Source organism: Poecilia formosa, unplaced genomic scaffold, assembly GCF_000485575.1.
Source record: "Poecilia formosa unplaced genomic scaffold, Poecilia_formosa-5.1.2 Scaffold277, whole genome shotgun sequence".
NCBI classification, from domain to species: domain Eukaryota; kingdom Metazoa; phylum Chordata; class Actinopteri; order Cyprinodontiformes; family Poeciliidae; genus Poecilia; species Poecilia formosa.
In genome coordinates, this window is record NW_006800216.1 from 595118 (window position 1) to 618890 (window position 23773).

The window sequence follows — 23773 nt, forward strand, 5'->3', positions numbered from 1 at the left end:
GTTTAGCTGGGTGGAAAAGTTACAGACACTCCACCGTATGCAGATAAGGTTGTCACAAACCATGCATTCTGGTCCGATGCCTGTTGAATAAAGTGGCACAGATAAATTCAGAGCAAGCCTTTGTGCAGCACCCTACTTCATTTCCACATATGCTCTATGCTTTCTTTGTCTCCATCCCTGTACTATTAACTCTGGACGTCATAGCAAAGGTCAGGAGAACAATTATATCTGTCTCCTGTTAACCAAGCTGATAATCTGTGAATGTTTGGTAGCAGAGGGCTCTTTGACCTTTATTCTAAGAGAGTGTGTTAACGAGTAATGTGATCTTTAAAAACCTATGTACACTGGCTTCACATTTTTTAAAAATTGAATATGAACTTGGCTTTCGTGGACATTAATCAGGCAGGAAATGGGAGAGAGAGAGAGAGAAGGGGGTAGAGCACGCAGCAATATTCATAAGGTCTACATCAAGAACTGATAGCTGGTGAAAATAGGGTACCCACTTTATCACTGCACCATACAATGCCTTGTTGTTTTGATCGTTCTCCAGTTGTTGTGCCGATTGTGTAAGCATAGAAGACAGATTCACATAGAAAAAAAACTATCAAATACATCCATTTATGTATTTTTTTGCTAGATACATGCAACATAGATGGGCAAATTTGCCTGGCATCATCCCATTTGATGTGGTTTCAATAAGGGTGTGCTCCGTGTTGAATCTGTTCGCAAGGTGATGAGCCACTTGGACAAATTTCCACCAACCAATGTTTGATCATTCTTCACCTTTGTAACGTTGATCTAAAAATAATATGAAAACATGTAAAATAACACTTAATTTTTTTAAGTGCTCTCGGTTCAAAAGTAAAAATCTGGCTCATTTGCCCACTTTGCAAAGCTGAAAGTAAAGGATTGTTTTAAAGTAGTTGCATTCTAAAACAAAATGACTGCCAGGTACAAATTTCCATCGAAAGGTGCTACATTACCCTGTTATACAATATGTAACACCTTTCTCTGCCAGATGAGTCTGAATATGGAGATTGGACCCAAATGGAGAACTGACAGAATAAATTTCAAATGATTGAATTGTTTTTGGTCCTTTCACAGGTGCTATTCAATTGAAAATCTCCACCATATTTTTGCTGCTCAGAGAAATTACAGAACAGAAACAGAGTTTCTGTTTAGCAGATATATATTTTGTTTTATTTTTTTATTTATTTTTTTCTTATGACATCATAACTTTGGGTAAACATTATAGGTCATCACAGTATTTACACATATGACATGATCCATGATCTCTGTAATAGCTTTTATCTGAGGCTGAAAATAAACATAAATTAAAACCAATAACGAGAACAGCAGCCTTCTTTTATTCAGTAGACCAGGAATGTGTAGCTACCGGTGGGGAAGGCTCTTCACAGACTTGTTCTATTCTTCAACCAACCATAAAATAACTCTTTGTATTTTCTCTTTTATTTCATGTAAAATATTGGAGGTTTTGCGCAAAAAGTGATTAGAACCTATTTACACATTCATACCAGTAACCAAACTAGATCTATTTTGCTATAATCTGTGCGAACAGTGCCTGTAGCAGGAACTTTGATTAAAGTTCCTATAAACTATAATCAACTTCTCAAAATAAATTCTTTACAGCTGCGTTAAGTCACGATTGAGCAGATAAATTCTTGTTTGAGATAAAAACTTGTTTGAAGGTTTTCATCAGCAGATTCACAGAGTCATACTTGGCATACTTCTCATTGACAGTTGTGGTATGGCAAGCTTTCTATAGACAGCACCTGCTGGCTCTACTGGTATCTCTGGGGAAGAGGATGAGATATGTGTGTGTACGTATGTGTGTGTCAAAGGGGAACTCCCCATTGGACAGCCATGAGCCTCAGAAGGCTTTCGGAGCTGTAGAAGTCGGGGGGGACCAGGCCTGGAAGGGCACAGCACACCCGCCCTCGTTAATTCATTATGTCGTGGGGTGAACAAGTTGACCCCCGGGTACGCCGCTCCTCACGCCTACCCACCGCCGTTTCTCGCGACAGGAAGAGCAGTTTGCCCTGTGGGAAGGCGAATAGCCTGGTCCAGACTGAGCCTTCTTATAGGTAGTTACAGCTTGAGCTGCTTGCATGTTTGTCGGAGCATCCAGAGTGTGGATTTTTGGAAATCACAGGGTAAACTCAGGAGACTGGATTAGTCATTGACATCATGAACTGGTAAATAGTCTTTTTTAATGAAATTTTTACATGTTGTCCTATAATGTAGGTGTGCAATAAGCTGTTATAAGCACTCAAATTTGAGCAACTTCATGAATTTTATAAGATATTGTCCAAAACTAATTTGATGAAGTTGCTTCTTTGCAGTAAAGTCCTAATTTTGTTTGAATGCATGGCAAATTTGTATTGTAACTGACACTTTTTCTGTTTACATTTTAACTGTGTTTTCTGAAATATTTCAAGTTCAATATAAAAAACAAAACAAAAAATCTTGCATCTCTTTAACTTGCATGTGAAAGTTAAATTACAGTTTCAGTGTAAAGTTGATTCTTGGGGATGAAAGTTATATCATTTAAATGTTGCTACCTTTTCCAACCAGAAACAATGTCTCTTCTCTATGGACTTTTGCAATATGTATCCCGGACAAGCCCCCATTCTAATGTTCTCTACCCAGAACTGGATGCTCCTGATCTAGAAGATATTGTTTGGTGAATTAAACACATTGTAGACAGCCTGTTTGTTACTTGTTCCTCAATTAATGTAGCAATGTAAAGGGGTCTGTTGCTGGGAGAAATGTGGTCACCCAACCTTCACTCACTTACCAACACAGATAACAGCATAGTCATCGTCTTTCATACATTTAAGTATTGCATTCTACCTTCTGCTGTCCTACATTGAGGATAGACTGGACTTATAATTAGGCAAAAATCAATGCACACTGTATAACCTGCATGTGTGAGTGCTAGACCTTGAGAAAGAGTTCATGGTGTGTTCAAGCTGAAGCTTTGATTGGATAGTGATAGTATTGAATATAGTGTGCGTGTGTACTGCAGTGTTTGGAGCATTACACAGACAAATGTTGAAAGATGTTTTATTTGATCTGTGGAGACATTAGTTTTCTGCTGTCAACACTCTCATGTCAACTCTTTAAATAAGTGCTTAAGTGGTTTCTACTTCCACAGTAAAAAGAGCCTGCTGATGGAGTTAGACTTCAGGTTAAACGTAAAAAGAGAGACTAACCTTGGGGCTTCTGGCAGACTAATACAGCCAACATTTTTCAATTTTTAACTCTTGTTCTAATATTGTGTGATCTATAGTTTGTGTTTTTTTTCCCTCTTAAAAACAAACCTCTCCCTGAAATTTAGGCAAAAACTGTTTCAGGCTGAAGGAATTGTACAAAGCTTGAGCTTACTTCACACAGAGATTTTTATGCCAGTTTTTGTCCCAATTTCCCTCTTCTGACAATCTTAAGGATACTGCAATTATGGAGTAGTTTAGCTACAACAATACCTGTTGTAGCTAAGATTCAGTAATCCTAAGTAGCGAGACGTTCGGTTCTGACAAAATGTCAGGTGTCTCAAACAAAGGGAGCCAATACTGTTTGTAGAAAGGACAGAGTTCTGTTGACCTCACATAGGCAGCTGGTGGAAGGAGTCCTTTTAGGTTCTCCTCATCATAACAAACACACATTCAGTCTTACAGAGGTCAAGGAGTGTCAGACATTTAGACCTCCCTTGGGAAGACTCTGACACGGTTCTTAAAAAAAAAAAAAAAATGGCTTCATCTTGAATTCAGCAGATAAAAAATACAAGTCATCAGTTCTGGCCTTAGCAGGTTTTCTGTTGCTTTTATGCGTGTGCTGTCACTGAGTTAGTCTACATCTTGTTGCTGAGAACAGGGAAATGTGTCAACAAACGCCAGTGCGAGGCTAATTTTCAAATGAATTTAGTTCAGCTTGCCGCTTTCCACCCGCTTTAATGTTTACAGGACATCATTAGTTTGACTGAAAAACAACTCTGCATGTAGCCAAGCCAATTCCTGTCAAACACGAACAAGGCGGCACGCCTGAAACGTGCATAATTGCAGTAACTCCCATCTCTTCGAGTGACTAACTGTGACTGGTGCTTTGAGCATTTCCTTCACCCCTGCCTTCTGTGCTGTGTGATTTGGGGTTTTCTTCAAAGGATGCCACCGCAAACCTGTTTGGGAAAGTTTCCCTGGCCGTTTTATAAATGGACTGAGGGATGTTATTGGCTTAGTCATACGCTTGTGGTTACCAACATGTGTGAGCCATCATGTGAAAAATCAAAGAAATGTTCCCTGGCATGCTAGCAGTGTCCACCACGTGCTTCGTGTTTTCCTTCACCTGGCTCCGGCTCCGTCTCTCTGCCTCCCTTTCATATTATTACATTTAGCCATGGATTAGGAGAACTTTTACCAGGCACTGCTCTCGCTCTCCATCTAACTGTGTTTAATTGTATATCTGTCTTTTTCTCTGGTCTGTTTGCAGTCTCACAGCACGATATGCAAGTCCTCCAGGCCACAGTGGAATAGGGTCACCTCAGAAGAAAAACACAAGGTACATTTCTTCTCTCCTGTGTTTTTTTTTTTTTCTTCACCTGATTCCTGTCTTGTTGAGAAATTTTCTGTTTTAAAGCATTCTTTTTTTTCTAGTTTGCACTTGTTCTTTCTATATTTTCGTGATACTCTATCAAAGGTCAAAGGTAAACAGTCAGGGTCAGATATTAAGCATTTTGCAAGGAGATTCTTGAAGGGAGTGGCAGTTCTTGTCATGGCAGCTTGGATCAATGTTTGAGTGAAATACTGCCACCTACTACACTAAATGAACACACATGCGCGCGCGTGCACACACACACACACACACACACACACACACACACACAAATTATGACCCTTTTCTGGCTAATCAGGCAAATTTAGACCTTTATTATACTGTTCACCTTTCCACGAAGCATTCATGACATTATATGTGGCATCTTTTTAAATAGATGAAAATACATGTTGCCAGCCCTTTACTTACATATTGCATTGTATACATGCAAAAGAACTTGATAGCAAAATGTCTGTTCAATTTTAAATCCTTATGGTACAATAGAAGAACCTGTTTCCACGAAGATCACAATTTCACGTCCATCAAAGAATTTCCACATCACAAACACAAACAGAAAGTTTTGTTTCATTGCTGATCACATTTTGTCCCTTGGAAAGTTTTCAACATCTGTGCAATGAAGGTAAAATTAAGACACAACAAAGGAAGCTGCAGGCTGTAAGTAGCAGACAGATTTAGTAAAGTTCTGTACTACTATGTAGTAAAGTTCTGCTGCTATTGATGTGGTGTGACAAATAGTCTTATAAGTTCACCCTCATGGCATCAACTTAGCAGTTCTTTCACGTTAGCCTTACAGAACTGTGCACAGGCATTTGGATCTTTTATCTGAACTATTTCTTTGTAGCTCTGGTGGCCTACCAGGTTTTCTTGCTCTGTGTTTGTCTCCTTCCATCATTCCCATCAACTCTGATGTGCTTTGACATCATTATTTTAATCAGTAATCAACAGTTTTCACACCATATTTTGGGAGATGTACTCCATCCCAGTAAAATCTGAATCTTCACTTTGATGCAAGTGTTTAGTAGTTTAGCACAGGGCCATAAAGTTTTGCATCCAAGCAGCAGGGGGGGGTGTTTGACAGTTTGTTGGCCCTTGTGCTACTCTCAGTCTGACAACGGGCACTGCGCCTCTGACTGCCTGTGTAGCCGCCAGATGTTCCAGACCTTCATCCGGGTGGAAAAAAAGAAGAGTTTTGCTTTGGTTTGCGTCCCAGACTCTCTGCTGAAGCATCTGCGTTCAACTGGTGACTGACAGGCTTCAGTATTTCACCTCACATCCGTCGGCAGAACCCACAGCGCAGAAATTAGATTACCTTCTTCCTTCCAGGTCCCTTTCGCCGAGGCATCATCAACCCCTGTAGTTTGGAAGATGAAAGCGTCTAATGATGAAAGGGATTTCTTTTGATTTCCAGCTGAATTGCTTCGCTTTGTCTCTCCTCTTCCCTCATTCTTATTTTCCCCTGTCTCAGTGTGCAGTATTATCCTCCACTGGCTCTCAACCATTTGCATTTGTTTCCTGTTTTTTTTCCTCTTCTTCTCCTCTTAGTGTGGATCCTTTTAATTTTATCAATCACTACCTTTTGTTTGTTTTTTGTAGATTGATCATTTTCTAAACGTAGACGGACTAGATTAATGAATCCCGTTTTTTTTTTTTTGTTTTTTTTTACTTGAGTATTACTTTATATGGTTGAAACTTCTTCTCTCGCTGACTGACTTCTTCTTGTGTATTTGCATCTAGGCAAAGTTTAATTTAGCATGTTTGTGCAGGATAAATCTATGAGGTTGCTCTCACTTCCTGCTGTGCACTCTGCTCTTCTGAGGGAGATGTGAAAGTAACCTTTAGTTTTGTATGATTTTTACTGGACTAAATAAAAATAATCTCTAGCTGAGGTCTGGAATTCCTTCAGGATTGAAACCCTGTCATTCTCATCAACTCTAAAAAGAAAAATGTCTGATTCTACCACTACCAATGTATAACTAATAGGATGGTGTGTTCAGATTTTGTCAAAAAGCAGAAATTTTATTATCTTCTGACTTATTCTCTAAGTCCACATTTCCTGTGATTTCTGCAAGGTTTATGATGAGCTCCAAATGGGATCACAAAATCCTTCCTTCCTGTCACTCTTCCATAGATCGCTGCAGCTCCTCCAGAGTCACTATAGCCATCTTGGGTGCTTCTTTAACAACAGGGATTTGTTTTCAACTTATTTTTGAGTCCAATACATTCTCCATACATCTGTATCTGACAGCATATAGAGTTTTTCCTTAAACTCAACCAAGCATTGGGCGTATTCTGACCAACTGCAGCTGTTCCATCACATGGAAAGCTGTGATCGTTGGCGAACTGTGTCCTAACGTGACAAAATTAGAATCTGTTTTCTGTTTGGGAGTTTTGCAGCTTTCTCCTCCTACATCTCGTCTCCAGCTGCGATGCAGACGCGGGTGACATTTGCGGCATAATGAATCGATTATCTCTGTGAGGCATCAGCGTATCTTTCCAGCAGAAAGTCACCAGCAATGGAAAATCTAGCTTTCAGTTCCCCCTCCAAGAATGTTAAGAAAACTCAGGTTGTGAATTAAAAAAAAAAATTAGACTCTCATCTTCACCCTGAGGTCCGTTCTTCCAAGATCCAACTAGTTGCAAAATAACGTTTAGCGATTCCTGAAAAAACTGTCCGTTCTCATTAAAACAGAGAAGAAATTGGAGGAAAACATCTAATAAAGTGCAGAATGCTGCGTCAAGCTGTTGTATAACACCAACAGTTTGATTTGATTATTTGTGTAATTCTCCTTTAGGGGAGGTATGAGAACAACATGTGACGCTGGCAGCTTTGACTCTACCAAGAGCTGAAAAGCTGATGGAACTTATAAAGAACAACTGGGAGAAACGAAGCTCTATTTGATCTTGTCTTTGGTTGTTTTATTATCTAAACTAGCAAAGTATTATGAATAACTCACAAATTTAACATACTTTAAAATTTCATGACTGCACAGAAGTATTTCACTAAGATTCGGTGTGCTTTTTTTAATATTTCCTTTACTCCTCTTCACGTTGATGCATTAAATAAACTCTGGCATTTGCAATTTTTTCTAGTGCAAATACTTAAACTGTAGGCTTTGAAAATTTTGTACAGTTAAACCCGAAATTAGCCAAATTTTTTGTTGATCATGATTGATTTGAATATCCAATAAACGTGTTAAACATCCAAGGGGTCACCAGTCGAAGCCTGATGACAATTCCACTTTTGGCTGATACAGATTCTTTATGCACTGCAGCAAATTAGCATAGGACCTCTACCAAGCTCAATAAACGTCTTGGTAAGAGGCAACAGTAGTAATAGTAGTACTTACCATTTTCTCTTATTTCTCAAATATGCTTTCTGTTGGACTATCGTAACAAAAACCAAGCTACGGTTTACGCCTCCACACATAAATGTTGGGAAATCTAAAAGGAGATTGTTTACCATTGCAAGTCTCTGTAGCTAACTACACACACACTTTCCCACAACAATAGACTGAGACAGCTTTCCATCAAACTCTGTGCAGAGTTCAGCCTCTCCTTCTCCCCAACCCTCAAAGGAACACACGCTTCCTGCTACATCAACTCTGTGATTTGTCTTTGTCCTGCACGCCGACGCATGCAGAGTTCAAGACCGGTACTCCAGACATTGCAGCAGGTCTGTTGCAGCTCGGATGGTGTTGGTCTTCACGCTCCCCAAACCTCTTCACATCTTGTCACATAATAACCTCAAACCTCATTGTGTTTTATGGGGTTTTTATGTGATTGAAACAGAAGGAAAGCGATGCAGGATTTTCTTTTACATCTTTCTGACAAAGCCATTGGACATAATTTAAAATGCTGGGGGGTCATTCGGAGTATGATGAGCCTGCTCTCTTATATAGTACATTGTCCAATTTCCCTATAACTTCATGTGGTCTGAGTCGTTACTCAGAAAGTCGTTTTTCCATTCGCTTGATTTCATCCATTAGTCGAGTTTTGTTGGTTCAGTTTTAGGCCTGCTTCTTGTGATGACTCTCCTACTTCATCTATAGGAATGTGAAGAGATGCATACAACGCTGCCCCTTTAACACTGAAATGCTCTTTCCTGCTGTGGTTTCCCCAGGTTACCAGGGCCGTCCAGAGTCCCTGCTGCAGGCAGCGGGGCGTCCAGAAGCCCAGGCTCATCCAACCTCAACCGCCGGAGCCAGAGCTTCAACAGCATCGACAAGAGCAAGCCTCTTCAGTATGCAAGCGGTAACGATAGAGGTGAGCAGAACACAGCACTCCAACATGTTCATCGTTGGAGATCAAATATTAGATCTCTACTTCATAGAAATGTAGTGTTGGGACAGTAAGAGAGCTAACAGGTGCTTGGAAAAAAACCATAGAACTGAAGCAATGTCAAGAAGAGTCGACCTAAAACAGTTTTCTTTATTTTTTGGTTCATTGTTTAACAGATGATGTCTGTTTGTTTACGCGAGAATCTGGTAGAAGCCAGTAAAATCATTTTCATTGCATCCAGACACCAAGCTCCCACCCCTACTGTTGAACTGTGTGCTTTCATTTTCCTCATGGCTGCATTGAAGAGCCACCTAATTTACATTCTCCATACCCACCACTTGATGGCAGCGCTCGCACAACGGAGCAGCCGGTTCCCCGCTTCAGTCTGCTGAATCATCCCCGCCTCGGAGCTCCAGCTGAGTCCTAACGACAGTATTAGGATGAGGTGATGCATAGAAAGAGCTGCCCTGTCAAAAATATCCGTTTTAAATAAGATTAAAAAAAAAAAAGTCTGCAACCTGTGAGAGTCAGTATAGCTACTTAGGGCTTCACATTTTTATTTTCAACCCCTTTGATAATGCTTCTTTCTGAATGGGAGCAACAGATACAACAATTTCACCCTCTTTGCTCACAGAGCAGTTCTGTCATCCCATAAAACTAACTCTGCTTGTCAAGAAAAGACTTTAAGAACTAAAGTTTCACTCCAGGGAGATAAAACTGAAGTTTGTTTGAAAGGAAAAAGAGAGAAAAGGACTAACAAAGGGAGAGAACAGAAATCAATTGCTGGGAAATGTCAGCAACACAGCTCCGACCTTCTGGGCAAAACAGAACACAGAGGCAGATACAGGAAGTCTCTGCCACGAGCCGTTTCACACACATTTCTCAGAAGACTTTGCCTCCTTTCAAGTTATATATATATAAACTAAAACTGAAAATTAATATATATATATTAGGGTGACTAACTGCTGGATCCTTTTAACAAAAATGTAATTTGCCTGATGTCTATATAATGCAGAGAGCAAAATAATGGAGGAAGTAAATGAACATGGTGCTGGTGGGAGTTAACCAGTCGGCACTATTTAACCAGGCGGATGCTGGATTATAAACCTGAGCTTCTTTGAAAAATTTCTACCAGAAAGTCTGACACACTATAGAGGAAGTGGCATTTCATTCTCTGTTAGCTGAAGCAAAAAAAGGAAAAGAAAAGAGGCTGGTTTCCATGACAACTCTTAAATCACAGTGCAGCGAAAGTGTGGTGGTCCTGTGAAATGGCCTCTAGAGTGGGGCTGGAGGATCTCTAAAGGTGGGGTTAATTGAGTGGACCCACACACTTCATCACATTAATGCTTCCAGTCTCCTTCATTAACATTTAGAAAGCACCTGAAGGGGCCGCTGGATTATGGTGAATGATTGGGGAATAATAATAACGAAGACGCACTTGGAAAAACAATCGGTGTATTTGCTATAATGTTACACAGGTAGGTACTAAAAATGATGAACCTAGAAGTTCAGTTTTCAAAATGTAGAATAAAACCTAAACAAATGTCAACTCAAGACGTTTTACTGGACAAACGAGTCAGTCTCGTATCCAGTTAGACTCCTTATCTGTCCAAATTCAATCAAGTCAATGTACTGCACTCCATGCAACTACAGGTCCAGTTGCAAATACATATTGCACTGTAGTCAATGTCAATCATGTATTGCTGCAGCTAATAAGGAAAACAAGGAAAAAGGCAAATAAATAAAAAATAAATAAAAAAGCAGCAACGTTTCCACCCAAGCAAGCATGTGGCAACAGTTGAAAGGAACAACTACATTTTAAGTGGTTTCACCTGGCCATCTATTATTGATTCTAGCTAGATAGAATTACTACTTAGCTAGCTACCTGAACTCACAATTACTAGCTAGCTAAATGTTGTTATAATTCGTATTAAAAGTTGAAAAAGGGTGTACTTTCTTTTTAGCATAACTCTACAGGCTTTCTTGTGTGCGCTCTAAAGCCTCTAAAATGTTCACCTACCCAAGACACCTACAACTTTTAAGCCTCCGTTATTTTAATCCCCAGCTGTCAGAGCAATATGTGGCACTGAGGCTTTTTTAGTTCTTCTTTCAGGTTTGAGCAAACATGTTGTGTCTCAGCCCCAACCAGCTGAATCAAAGCCCAAGCCCCTCTCTGTCTGCCTGAAGTGACATTAAGGAGCAGACTGGAGGTGACTCAGAGCCAGCTGAGCCCTGCTCACTGTGCTGACTGACAGCCAGACAGACACTCAGTCTATTGGTGCATAACTCCATGTTGTCACTCTGTCATCTCTCCTCTCCTTCTGCTTCATAATGCTTTCTTTTGTGTTTTTACCCCCCTCAATTTATTTCTCCTTCCCAGAGAGTAAGTCCATACTTTTTGACAACTTCATCTTCTGGGCTGTGGACTCTGGTGTTGGTGGTGTGTTATTTACATTTGAAAAAGTTGCTTTTCTTTGACCAAACTAACATTTAGCCTATGTGTGTTGATTAAATACCGTCTGTAAATAGGTGTAAGAGATATCATTGTGTTGTAATTTACTGTTTTTCTTACCTATCACTGCAGAAAGTTGACAATTCCTCAATGCTTGATTGGAAGGAAGTTTGTACGATTATGCAACATGGGAAATCTGAGGAATCTGATAGGTCTTGTTAGAGGTATTTCTGCTGACCTTTGATAAAAACCATTACCCATTACTCCTTTACTCTGATGCCCCAAAATGAAATCAACCTGCACCTTCAGAAGCCTTAACATGCAGCCTTAACTTGTGAAGGTGTGCAACTTCATTGGAAGATAAATCCGGCTGGAATCAAAATCACACAACACTGTTCCCTTTGAATCCGCTTTTGTGTTAGTATGTTGCAAAATACATAACATTTGTAGAAGCACACAATCTTTCCTGTTGGTACTTTTCATCTTACACTCTACTGTTAGAATTTAAATATTTCCAAATTTTGCTAAAACCTTGGAGGAAATTGGTGCAAGTTTGTTTTCCAGCCATTTAAACAAGTAATTTGCTTCCTTAGATTTGCTGTCTGGTCCTGTCAGACGAGCATCTATGACGAGATCATCCATCTGGAATGGAAAACCTAATCTACAGTCTTCTTTTTCTTTCTGTTCAGAGTCGGTGAGGGGCATCCCAGTACCCAGTGGGATGAATGGAAGTGGTATTGGTGGGATGGTTCCCACCAGCCTCAGTGGGCAGCAGCTGGCCTCTGCCATCCCCTCACCCACAGCTGGGAAGACCTGGCGCAGCAAGTCCATGAACCTCAAGCACAGCGCCACTTCCTCCATGCTGGCAAGCCCCACACACTCACCTTCCACCACCCCTTCACCGCAGGCCCTGGAAGGTCTTCAGACTCACGGAAGTGAGGCGTCCAAAGTTGGGTCGGGAGCCGTGCCACCGCAGAGATCAATGCTCGAGAAGTTTCGACTTATTAACCCTCGTTCAGCCTCGAGAACGTCACCATCCATGGCGGAAATGACTCTCCAGGAGGAAGACGACCTATCAGAGTACGGGGACGATGGGCAGACCCCGACAGGGTCAGTGTGTAGCAGCGGCAGTAGCAGCGCTACCGCCAAACAGATCTCAACAAAGACGTCAGCATCATCCCTTTCTGCACCTAGCAAAACCTCGTCTTCATCGTCATCAAAAACGTCTGCCAGTGGCAGCAGGTCCTTGGCCCCAAGCAAAGACAAAGAGGACAAAAACAAGTCAGGGAAGTCTTCAAAGGACAGCTCTCCTCCAAAAGAGGAGAGTGCGGCCGACTCCACAAAGAAGAACTCCAAGATAGCGAGCCTCATCCCCAAGGGAGGAAAGTCATCATCAGGGAAGAAAGATGCCGGCTCCTCCTCAGCTTCCAGCGGCATCCCGAAACCAGGACTCAAAGCTCCGTCCACGACGTCAGCCAAACCTCAGAGCCAGTCCCAAAACCAGAACCAGAACCAAGCTGCCTTAAACAGCAGTGGCAACATGCGGGCAGGTGAAGGAGAGCGAGCCAAGCTGACCAAAGGAGGGCAAGGCGGGAGTTTTTATATCCAGCGCTCCGCTGGCGGTCCAGAGGGCAAGCGGACCAGCATGACCTCGTCTACCAGTACCTCGGCTCTGTCCGGGTCCAGTGGGATGCTTGTAGGAGGAGGCGGGGCGCTCGGAGGCAACGGAGTGGTTCAACTTCCACAGCAGCAGCAACATAACCACCCCAACACTGCCACGGTGGCGCCCTTCATGTACAGGTGAGTCATCTGGACCAGGTTCAACACCAATTCCCCTTTAAGTTCCACAGAACTACAGACCCGTGCATACACACACACACACACACACATATCCTAGGAAGTCTTGGAGTTCTCCCAGTCATCAGCTGGCGCTCCCCACTGTGCATCATGCTCTCGCCTCCACATCTTTTCACAGTCATTACAGAACAAATTAACATCCTCTGCTATCTGCTTGCCAAAGCCTATTATTTGGCTGTCTGCGTTTTATCCTCAATGGGAAATTTCAGACATTGGCGGCGTTTAGGAATCCATTCACTGTCTCTTTTTTCCCCGACTATGTTGGCTTTATGCATACAGCTGTTATGTGGCACCCTGACGGTCCAATGATCAGGTGTGGAATATAGTCTGTATAGACCCCCGGGATATCAAATTCTCTATAGGTGGTGTACCACAAGAGAACAGAAGCAAGGAACCCAATTAAATTCATTTCCCCTTGGACTAGGTCCATTAGTAATATTAAGTGGGTTAGCCATCCGTAAAGTATTCCACAGTCTACTGAATGAGCTTCTTGAAACTTGGACTACCAGACGCTCTTTCCTGTCCGTTTCATATCAGGTTTCAGTCTGATATGATATTTCTGAAAATTTCTGAATGTGTCGTCCAAACAAGACTGGCGATTCTGAGAACTTCAATTCTTCTTTTGTGTCTGGCACCCCAGAAAGCGGACATGGAACGAAATCATTGATTACCTTTAACTTTGGAGGTTTGATGTCTTTGGTTAAAGTCATCGCTACAGATAGGGTATTTGTGTTGCAGCCATAAACCTTTACTGTATTATCTGAGACTCTCGGATGAACCGACACAATGTGGAACATAACGGTGGAGTAGAAGGAAAGTGACTTATTTATAACATGCAATAGATTTACCTTATTAAATGCCACAGCAATTGATAATTGGTGTCTCTAAAATAGATACTTGTCTGTAAATTATTGTAGAGGTGTAATTAGATTATTTAAATACCAGGAACAAGACAAAGCAGGTTCATTACTGAAGCTTTTCTCGTTTTTTATTTTTAGGTGTTTTAGTGTTTTTAGTACCTTAGTTGTTTTCTAAGATGTTCTCTTTGTGGGGCTTCTGTTGATGACATTACATAAATGTTCACCAGCAGGCCTCACCAGAGGCTCTCAGCAGGCATTCTGGGTGTGTGAGGGTTCTGGCTGTGCAGAACCCTCAATGGCTCCACCATTCTCCCTCTTCTGGGCGTCTCGACTTTGTTAGGGTTGTAGTTGTTGCATCATTCTAGCGTAACGAACTGTCACTTTTTGTTCCCTTTAGATTTCCTACTGATTCCTTCCAACACAAAAACACTCTCTGATCAGTTTGAGTGTTTTTCAGGTCTGAATAAGTATGGACAAAAACATTTTCTTTGTATTTCCAAACTTTAATGCCTTAATCCATGGGTGTCCGGCTCCAGTCCTCCAGGGTTAGGGTTAGTTTTACAGGAGTCTCTGCTCCCGTGAAGCTGATTCACATGGACTAACTACGTCCTCAGAATGTCCTGATGTTCTGCAGAGTTATTTGATTCAAGTGTGTTGAACCAGGGAAAGAACTGAAACTTAAAGGATTCTGGTGCTTTGAGGACCGACTAATTCATCCATTCGTTTATCATCCTTACATATATATAAACATGCATGCTTACATTTTTATCCATCCATACGTACATAAATTTTCATCATTCATCTATTCACCCATCCATTTTTTTTCATCCCATTTTTATCTTTTTTTCATCCCATTTTTATCGTCCATTCTTCCTTTTTTCACCATCTATCCATCTAGAAGAAACTGAATATAATCTTGACATGCGTAAGAATCCTCTGGTTGTAAAAACATGATGATCATATTTTTATCTTTGCGTCGTAATCTTTCCACCCAAATGATTAACTATGTAGCTTCTGTTTACGCTGTCGGTGCATCTATCTCACATTTTAAGTCCTCCATTTTATTTCACATCACTTTTGTTCCACGCAGCTTCGGTAGAGAATATCTGTGCAGCTGAAATAAAGGAAGGCAGCAGTGAGGAGAAATAATTCGCATGAGCTGAAGTCGCTCACGCAACTGGAAGCCAGTTCTTATCTGCAGTGCTGCAGGTGGTGACGGTGATCCCTGGTCTGTGTATGTGTGTGTGTGTGTGTGTGAAGGAGTGAGTATGTGACACTATGTGGCCTTTGCTTGGATCTGTGCGTGTGTGTGTGTGAGCTTGTTCCAGCCCTGTCTGCCCATGTCTGCAACTGTTGCTGTGCATATTTTCTGGATGTTTTTCAACATAAAGATGGTGAAATGTTTACATGCATTCTGCTGCTGAAAGCAGTTTTCTTCCTTGTCATCTGTTTCTGACAACATTTACTCACACACAGCTTGTGTGTGCGCGCGTAACGCATCTCGGGAAGTGTGTAGGAATGTCTTTGTTTCCTTAGATCAGCAAACGTTGAATCGTGATGCCACTCGGACTGGAGGACAAGAGGCAGAGCTACAGAAACAGATTTAACCCATTGAAATCCAGCGACGTGTTTCATAGAGGAAAATAAAATGTACCAAACCCATTCAGCTGTTGATGCGGATTTAAAATGCTGCTATATTCTTAGTGATTCTGGTAGATACTAGAGATGTTATCAATATCTGTATCGATTCTGATCTTGAAAAAAGTCTTCGGTCGGGTATCTTGACAATGTGAGCAGATCCATTCAGTCTAAGTCTACGTTTTATTCTTTATTTTACATTATATTTAGCATTCCTAATTGCAGTTTCTGACCCTTAAGACAGAAGGTTTGTTGCAGCTTATTTTTCTATTCATTTCTGTTTTTACTTTATATCAGCTGTTATACTCCTAATTTTCTGTATCGGATTGTTATTGGACCGATACTAAACCTCTGATATCTGTATTGGCAATGAAAAAAAGTGGATCGGTGCATCCCTGGTAGGTACACAAAGCTTCTCACTTTTAACCTGAAAACAGATTCAGGCAATCTGTCTGAACACAGGTAACAGCTAAATCTGCTCATATCTGCAAATGCCCAGGTTTATTATACATATATCTTTATCTTTTTGCCTCCAGGACGTTCTCTGAAAACGACTGCACCATGGTGGCCCCAGCCGACCCCTGCCTCAGCCCCACCAAGGGAGAGCTGGTCTACAGCAAAACAGCCAAGCAGTGCCTGGAGGAGATATCAGGTACGACACACACACACGCTGTGGGCTTCTGTGCAGATCATCGTCTTTGTGTGAGTGTGTAAATAAGCATGTACATTTATATATATATATATATATATATATATATATAAAATATATATATATATATATATATATATATATATATATATGTGTTAGGAATTTAACCTCTCTCTGCCAGTGAGCCTCTATATTTATTCAAATCTGACCTTAAAGCTGCTGCAGTTCTGATCTGCAAATTCACAAGCAAAATTATTCCAGAAGTGGGGGGAAAAAAGCTGCAGTTTATCAGTGTGCAAATTCTACAGCATAAAACTAGCTGTGTTTACCTGGGGGAGCCACGTTTTGTTCCTGTTTAATGAATAGAAGGAAAAAGGTCAGCGCTGTCTGAGGGAATCAGCCGTGTGGATTTACATCACCATTACCTGTCATTCTCAGACTGATGAGCTGGGTAAAGCTGGAACATCACGGCTGTTAGAACCGGGAAGTTATCTAATAGCGGTACTTGAACATTAATAAATGCAATATAAAGATGGAAATGAGTCAAACAGAAACATAAACTGCATAAAAAGCATTTCACTGCCCTCATTAATGCTGCAGAGCAGCTTTAAAAGTGTGAGATTTAGTTAGAATGTTTTTTAAGACAAAGCCTCCTGTGTTTATAATCTGAAGTCCTGTTCATTCAGAGCTAATGCAGCAATAGCAAATGAGGTCCAAACTTTCTGCTAATGCCGATAAAACACTGTTACTCAATTCAGGTGTTTCTGTTAAATAAGATGCATATTAAACATCACATGTGAATAAGTTTGTTCACACAATAAAACAGAAAAAATGTCGCGCCATCGTCATCCAATCACTTCCTGTCGTCTTCTCTGTGGTTTGCTACAGAGGTTCCTTGGTTAGGTGCATTTTGCTAGTTGAAAATATTTGACGAAGAGCTGGAAGAGAACTTCAACCAACATCCCAGCACTGAAAACAAAAAGCTGGCTTAGAGCAAACTATTGTTTCTCTTCCACTATCCAGTTTCAAATGACTGCTGCTGCAGTCTTCAAACATATCCATCATAGGTGCTTCCTCAGGTCTGAATCGCTTTCTTTCTTAAAGTTTGTCATACTTTAACCAGCTGTTTGTCTCTGTGGGGAAATTTGGAGCTTTACATCTTACGTCGTTTGAAGTAAATCGGAAACGCTAACATTTGAAAACAAATTCCTCACTCATCATAAAACATAAAATAGAGCTCAGCCTGGATCGAAAATCAAAGAAAACCAGACTTAAGTTGGGAAAAGGAAGACGTCAAGCCGAAACCCAGAAGAACTCTACAAAGCAGAGCTTGCACAAACAACACCATGTGATTATAGGTTTAGGGATGTCAAGTGGGCAGCGACATTCCAGACATTTAGCTACGGTCCTGGCTTTTCCAAAGCCCGTCATTTGCAGGACAAAATTAGACAACAGCACTGACCGTTCTCTTTGTTTAGACTCCATTAGGTACAACCGCTTTTTTTGCAGTCACACGTTTCATAGCCGCTTTGTACCCTTCGCCCTTCTGGCTCTTCCTCTGCGGAGGAGAGGCAGCGAGTCTCTGACAGGGCAGTTCAAGAGTCTGCACACCACAGATACCACATGACAAGCCTGCTCCTACTGCATACATCCGTACAGCCCATGTCAGGGGTGTCAGCTTTCAGACATCAAAGCAGGACAACTGTTTAAAATCTATTATGGTGTTTCAGAAGTTGCAGAGATGAGAAGAAAGGTTGGGGTAGAGAGAGCTCGCAAATATCTGCATTGGTACATACTGAGCCTTGCAAAATGTCCACACTGCTTGAACATTATTGCATTTTGGCACATCACAGCCATGCACTGGACGATATTTGACTGGGATTTTATGGTTGTAGTGTTTGTAACCCTTTAATAAAATCAAGGGAAACCAGTTACCCTTACTCAATTCTGGAAGGAATCCTGTTATACACTGTCAAGGGGGAGGATTTTGTAAAATTGACTTTTCTGATATGATATGATATGATATATTATGATTGTCCCTTATGAAAAAAACATACCTGAAGTTTTACTTTGACTTTTTTTATTTCTTGCATGTTTGAGAAATCCTCAAACCTCCCTTGGCAACCATTTAGGTATGCCTGAACACTCGTTCTCACGGAGCCCCGCCTATTTCCACAAAACTCCTCCTTGGAGTTATGGTCTCTAGCTGAGCAAAAGAGCTCATCTCCCCGGCAACTCCCCACTCCGGAAGCAGGAATTTAGCTACTATGCATCTGCTGAGCTGAATACAGAAGCTGTATTCATACCAAAAGCATTTGCTGTAGCCCCCTTGTTTCAGGACGCTCTTGTACCAAACAAATACGATAATGTTTTATATCTTTATACATTCAGAAGGCTTGTGTAGAACTAAGTTTGTGGTAATTCAACTTTCAAACTAGAGAGGATTTCCAGTTTTCACTAACCTCTAACCCTAAGGTCCAAATCCAGCGAAATGCAGCGTTCAACCAGTCCTAAAGGTTGCACATGAACATCATAATGGTATGTTGTCCCTCTGATGACAGGGGATATGCATCAGCTCTTCTTTAATGGTGCATTCAAGTACAGCTGATACGGTGGATTGTCTAAATATCAAAACAAGTCCAAAGTGATTTTTTTTTTTACTTGGGTGTATACACGATGTTACGAAAATTAAAAAAAACCTGAAGTATGTACTGAATGTTTGTGTTCCGTTATACCCCTACTAATTCCTCTCATTGTTATCGTTTATGTTGTGATGAATAATCTCTGACAGAAAAAGCACTTTTTATGGCTTAAATAAATCTAAAAATAGACCTGATTTTTGGCTTCTGAGCCGACTTCTTTTGGAGGCTTCCATGTGTTGAAAGGAGGTGTGAAACACAGAAATGGGGCTGACGGCGTACGCACTGACTGATATGAATACGTTGGCTCATGGTTGATCCATGATAAGCCACAGGGCTCAGTGTTTTAGCTCCCGAAGACGGCATTTAATTAAGTCGACTGGGTAGATTGGTGCAGTGGGCTTGCAAGCTTACAGGTGCGCTGTCCAAACAACTCACTGTCCCACTGTGTTGGAGTGGGAGGAAAGCGACGGGTAAGAAGTAAACTGAGGAAGAGAATGAAAGAGGATTAAGAGAAAGAAGTGCTGATAAACACTGAGCGGGGCTGAGCGGGAGAGGAGGAGGGAAGACTGCAGGCTGCATGCTGGAATGTGTGTGAGCCGGGCTTCACCAGCCATTTATTCTCCGCTGTGAAGAGAGGGGAACAGTCAGCGTGTCAGCGAGGGAGGCAGCAGAAGTGTGGCAGTGAGCTGGTAATTAAAGGAGGGACAGAAGGTGGATGGGGAACAGATAAGAGTGAGTGAAGAGAGACTGTCATTAAATAGGGGAAAAGACAGAGGGAGCGAGAGCAGGAGGAGCAGAGAGTGAGCCACGGGAGATGTAGCAGCTTGTGCATCCACGCCCCTGACCGTGGTGAGGCAGAGAGACAACATGCGGACGGAGTGGAAGGATGAAGTGATTTGGTCTGGCTCGTAGTACGACCTCGAGTATGGGCTGGCTCAGGGATGGATCAGGATTTCACCTGCATACCTTCCAGAGTGGTTTTCTCCCCACTCTTCACCCGCCGCTCGCTTTCCCTCCAGCCCACTGAATCCTGGACCACAGTGAGGGTGGTGTGGGACGTGGGGACCTATCTGTTTGCATCCTCTGTTCTCCGGTTCCTCCCTCCCTCCATCTGCTTTCTCGGCGAAGGTGCGACCAAGATGTGAAGGGGAGAGCTGCGCACAGGTGGAACCACTCACACGTATTTTACCTATTCCTGAGTCACCGGCAGCGAAGAGGTAGGAGATGAAGAGAGGGGCAGAGTTCTCTGTGTATCAAGGGGGTAGCCCGGCTCGGCGGCCTCCCCAACCCCTCCCCGACAACCTCAACTTGCGGATCAAGCAGCGCTCCCTCACCAACCTGACCCTGCTCAGTGATGGGGAGCAGCGGGTCTACTCCTTTGAACTCACCGACCCACCGTCTCGTCTCTCCCAACCTCTGAGCTCTTTGCCTTACTCGTCGTCTTCGCAGCGGGCAGGGGGCAGTCTGCAGGGCAGCCCCAGGAAGGAGGGCAGCACCAGGAGCATAGGTGTCCGGGGCACCAGAGCTCGATCTCTGTCACTATCCCTCACTAAAGTCCTCTCGCAGTCAGAGCATTCCCTCATCCCGGTCCCTTGGCGACGCACTGCAGCAGGTGGGCATCCACAACGGGCATCGTACAGCGGCCACCCAAGGACCGAGTCACAGCGGAGGTCTAGGGAGGGGCCAGGAGCAGATGGGGAAGGCAGGAATGGATGTTCCAGTGCTGAAGCGGCAGCAGAAAGGGGCGGCGGGAAGCAGGGCGGCAGGGAAAAAGATGGGTACTGGGCAGAGGAGGAGGCTTCAGAGGGAGGTCCTCGAGAGGGAACGGCTCAGTTGGATAAGGAGGTGATCCTCACCATGCTGGGGGACCTGGAGCAGGTCCTCCACACCTCACCCCAACCTCACCCACGTAAGTTAACCCTTCGTCTCTGCTGCGGTGGTTGGGATTCATCCAGTGTTGGAGGATTATCGTGAGGCTTAATGCAGGGAGTCAGAAATATGTCCACACTAACGCAAAGTTCTTAAAGAAGCCATCTTAAGAACAGCAGAGCTGAAAGACCTACTATAAGCTGGATATTTTCTTAATCCTCTATTGGACGAACCATACTTTCTCACAGGACCCTGTTGGCAGTTGAAGACAGTATTTAAATGTTTTTGAGACGTGGCTGTGGAATGAGACATCAGCTAGCTTAGTTCATACTCACACATGCTCAATCACAGATGTTACTAGATCCCCAACAAAATTCTCATTCATTAACCACCTTTTATCACCAGCTACACCACCCTTAACCCCAATGTAACCCTAGCAATGTCTGAATTTGCTGCATTGTTGCTCAGAAAGTCAAAATATATGCCATATTTTTTTGGAAGTCTCTTGCTAATATCTGTGAACCACTTTTCTGTGTTTTTAAGCCTTTGTGAAAATATTGATAAGGTGGATTCAATAGAAGCTTTAGCTTTGAGGAGATTATTGCTGACTTTTTTGGCAGGTGGAGGAATGATTCAGCATTAAAACCCAAAAATACCTCAGATGGTGGGAAACAGATTCCTCCTCTCCATAAAAAGCTCAGCCTCACCCTCGCAGGCTGTGAATCACACAGCCACTCTGATCAATACCTCATTATTACTGTTTGAGTGTGAAGCCTTTTCAATGTATGTATGTCTTACATTGTTTTTTTATTTTTATGCATGCACACCTCAGTATGTACATACTAGTATTCGTATTAAATAGCTTATTGACTTTTGGAAGCTTTGTCTTACAGGAGAACTGTACCATCCACACCAGCTATTCATGTTTAAAATGATTCCAATTCAGTGGACCCCCTGTAATTGCATCGTTTTGGGTCCACAGCCAACCAGGACTAGCTACAATCCACAAATACTTGAGACGCCCTCCTAAAAATCTTATGGATACCCATTTTAATAGTTCAACCAAAAACTTTAGCTGAAAGTGCATGAATATGAACTTTGAGAACCATGTCAGAACTACTGCAGACCCTACCATCTTTCTCATCTCCGCTTTTGAGGATACAGCCAGTCAGCACTGAGGACAATGAATGCCATCCATTGGCATTTGTCGGCGTTTGCTGCTTTGCAAAAGCCAACCAATAGCATGTGAAGTAGCATCGTGTTCATCAGCTTCCCAAGTTGCATTTGATTTTCAATATTTTAGAAGGGAAATACACAAATAAGCAAATTTTCCGCAAATACTTTGGAGTGAAGTTCCACAGAAAAAATCTGCAAATAGGTGAACCAATCAAAATGATGAACTTCTTGGTGTTTGTCTACTGAAGGGGTTTCTAAGTCCAGTCTTCAGGGGCTACTTTTATGCATGTTTTGGAATCAAAACCCAGCTGACCCCCAGTCTGTCCAATAAAATCTAATTTAAAATACATTGCAGTTTGTTTTCATAACATAACCACACTTCAGAAGAAGGAATTCTGTTATTGTCATGCACACATCCTACGGTCTGTGCATTTCCTAATGCATTTCCTAAGGGAGACATTCGGAAAACCGGGGCATCCTGCTGCACAGGTGAGACCTCTGCGACTGCTCTGCAAATAATTTCTCATAAATGCACAGGCACGCCTCCATGCTGCATGAAGTGTCCGCTCATGACAGAGAATACTGGGCCAGATTTCGCAGTGTCACTTTGTAATGGGATTGTAATTGGATATTTCTCAAAGGGGCCTCAGTGAGTTGATGGATAGACGGGAGGAAAAAAGGGAGAATCACAAAGGAAGAGGAATTCTGCGTTAGGTGTTTGGTGCCGATGGGCATTCTTTAGCTCCTGCATCCGGACAAAACCAAATCCAGGACAGAGAAGCTTTTACTGCTATCACAGGAATCGGGCCGCTTTGTATTATATTTCTGTTTACTCTGATTCTTGTTAGGCGGCTGTAAAGTAGACATTAGCTATGGAGTCGGAGGTGAGCATCGCAAAGATGAGCTATGACCTCAATTACTTAACACAGCTTTGCACTTTGTGGGATCATAATTGAGGTCAACGTTTGACTTGAAAATAGTTGATGCTACACTGCAGACTGCTGCGTGTCTTGAAGTCCTACAAGCATGACAGACCATAATAATCCTATAATTGTTGGCAGTGTAGCTAAAAATCTAATTCCCAACACAACAGTTCCTTGCTAGAAATGCTGCCATATTTAAGTCTCTCGTTGGTGTGTAAAGAATTGGAAATAAAGTTGTGACGTGACAGTATTTTTCCACTTTTCCTCTGATTTCTTTTTTTTTCTTTCTTTCTTTAAGCTGCCAGAACTTTTAAAATCAATGCATCCGGGCAAGCAAACAGAGCGCTGTCACAAAGAATACCTCACAGCTGAGAGGTCTTTTACATGGTCGCAGCAGAAAGCCTGAAAACAAAGTTCCATTCTGCATCGATTGTGTGCTGGGTTGTTCTACGGGGTATACCTTTAGTGCCACCGTGTAAAAAAATAAAAGCATTTATTTATCCTAGTGTGGTTGCAAAGTTGCAAGAAACCTTGTAGGGTCGAAACCAGCACTGCGGCAAACCTTTGTTTCATTCACCAGGCACTGTTGGCCCCCACTGCTTGCAGAAAAGCAGCTGGAGGAAATGACGGAAATTAAATGAAAGGTCAAGTGAAAATCTTGAAATGGTGTCAATCTCCAGTGAAATGGATAATGGAGTTGTCACTCCAGCCTCACTTCTGTCCGGTGCCATGCATGGTGGCCATTGTATCCTAACAGGGTCACTGTGACGTCTGCAGAGTCCACTTGCATCCTAACTGAA

The 23773-nt window shown here is 42.2% G+C and overlaps 1 protein-coding gene across 19 annotated transcripts in view; it reads left to right on the forward strand.

Moving 5' to 3' along the window:
• The window catches only part of nav3 (neuron navigator 3), a 264352-nt gene that overhangs the window by 175317 nt on the left and 65262 nt on the right, over positions 1–23773 (forward strand). For 17 of the 19 annotated variants that reach the window (XM_016681324.1, XM_016681323.1, XM_016681326.1 and 14 more), the window contains 4 exons: positions 4507–4575; positions 8750–8892; positions 12049–13159; positions 16251–16366. In XM_016681324.1, the coding sequence (XP_016536810.1) occupies positions 4507–4575; positions 8750–8892; positions 12049–13159; positions 16251–16366 (1439 nt within the window). Of the gene's footprint in view, positions 1–2111; positions 2217–4506; positions 4576–8749; positions 8893–12048; positions 13160–16250; positions 16367–19425; positions 20915–23773 lie in introns of those variants that run through there. The other 2 variants (XM_016681330.1, XM_016681331.1) reach the window with 2 other exon arrangements.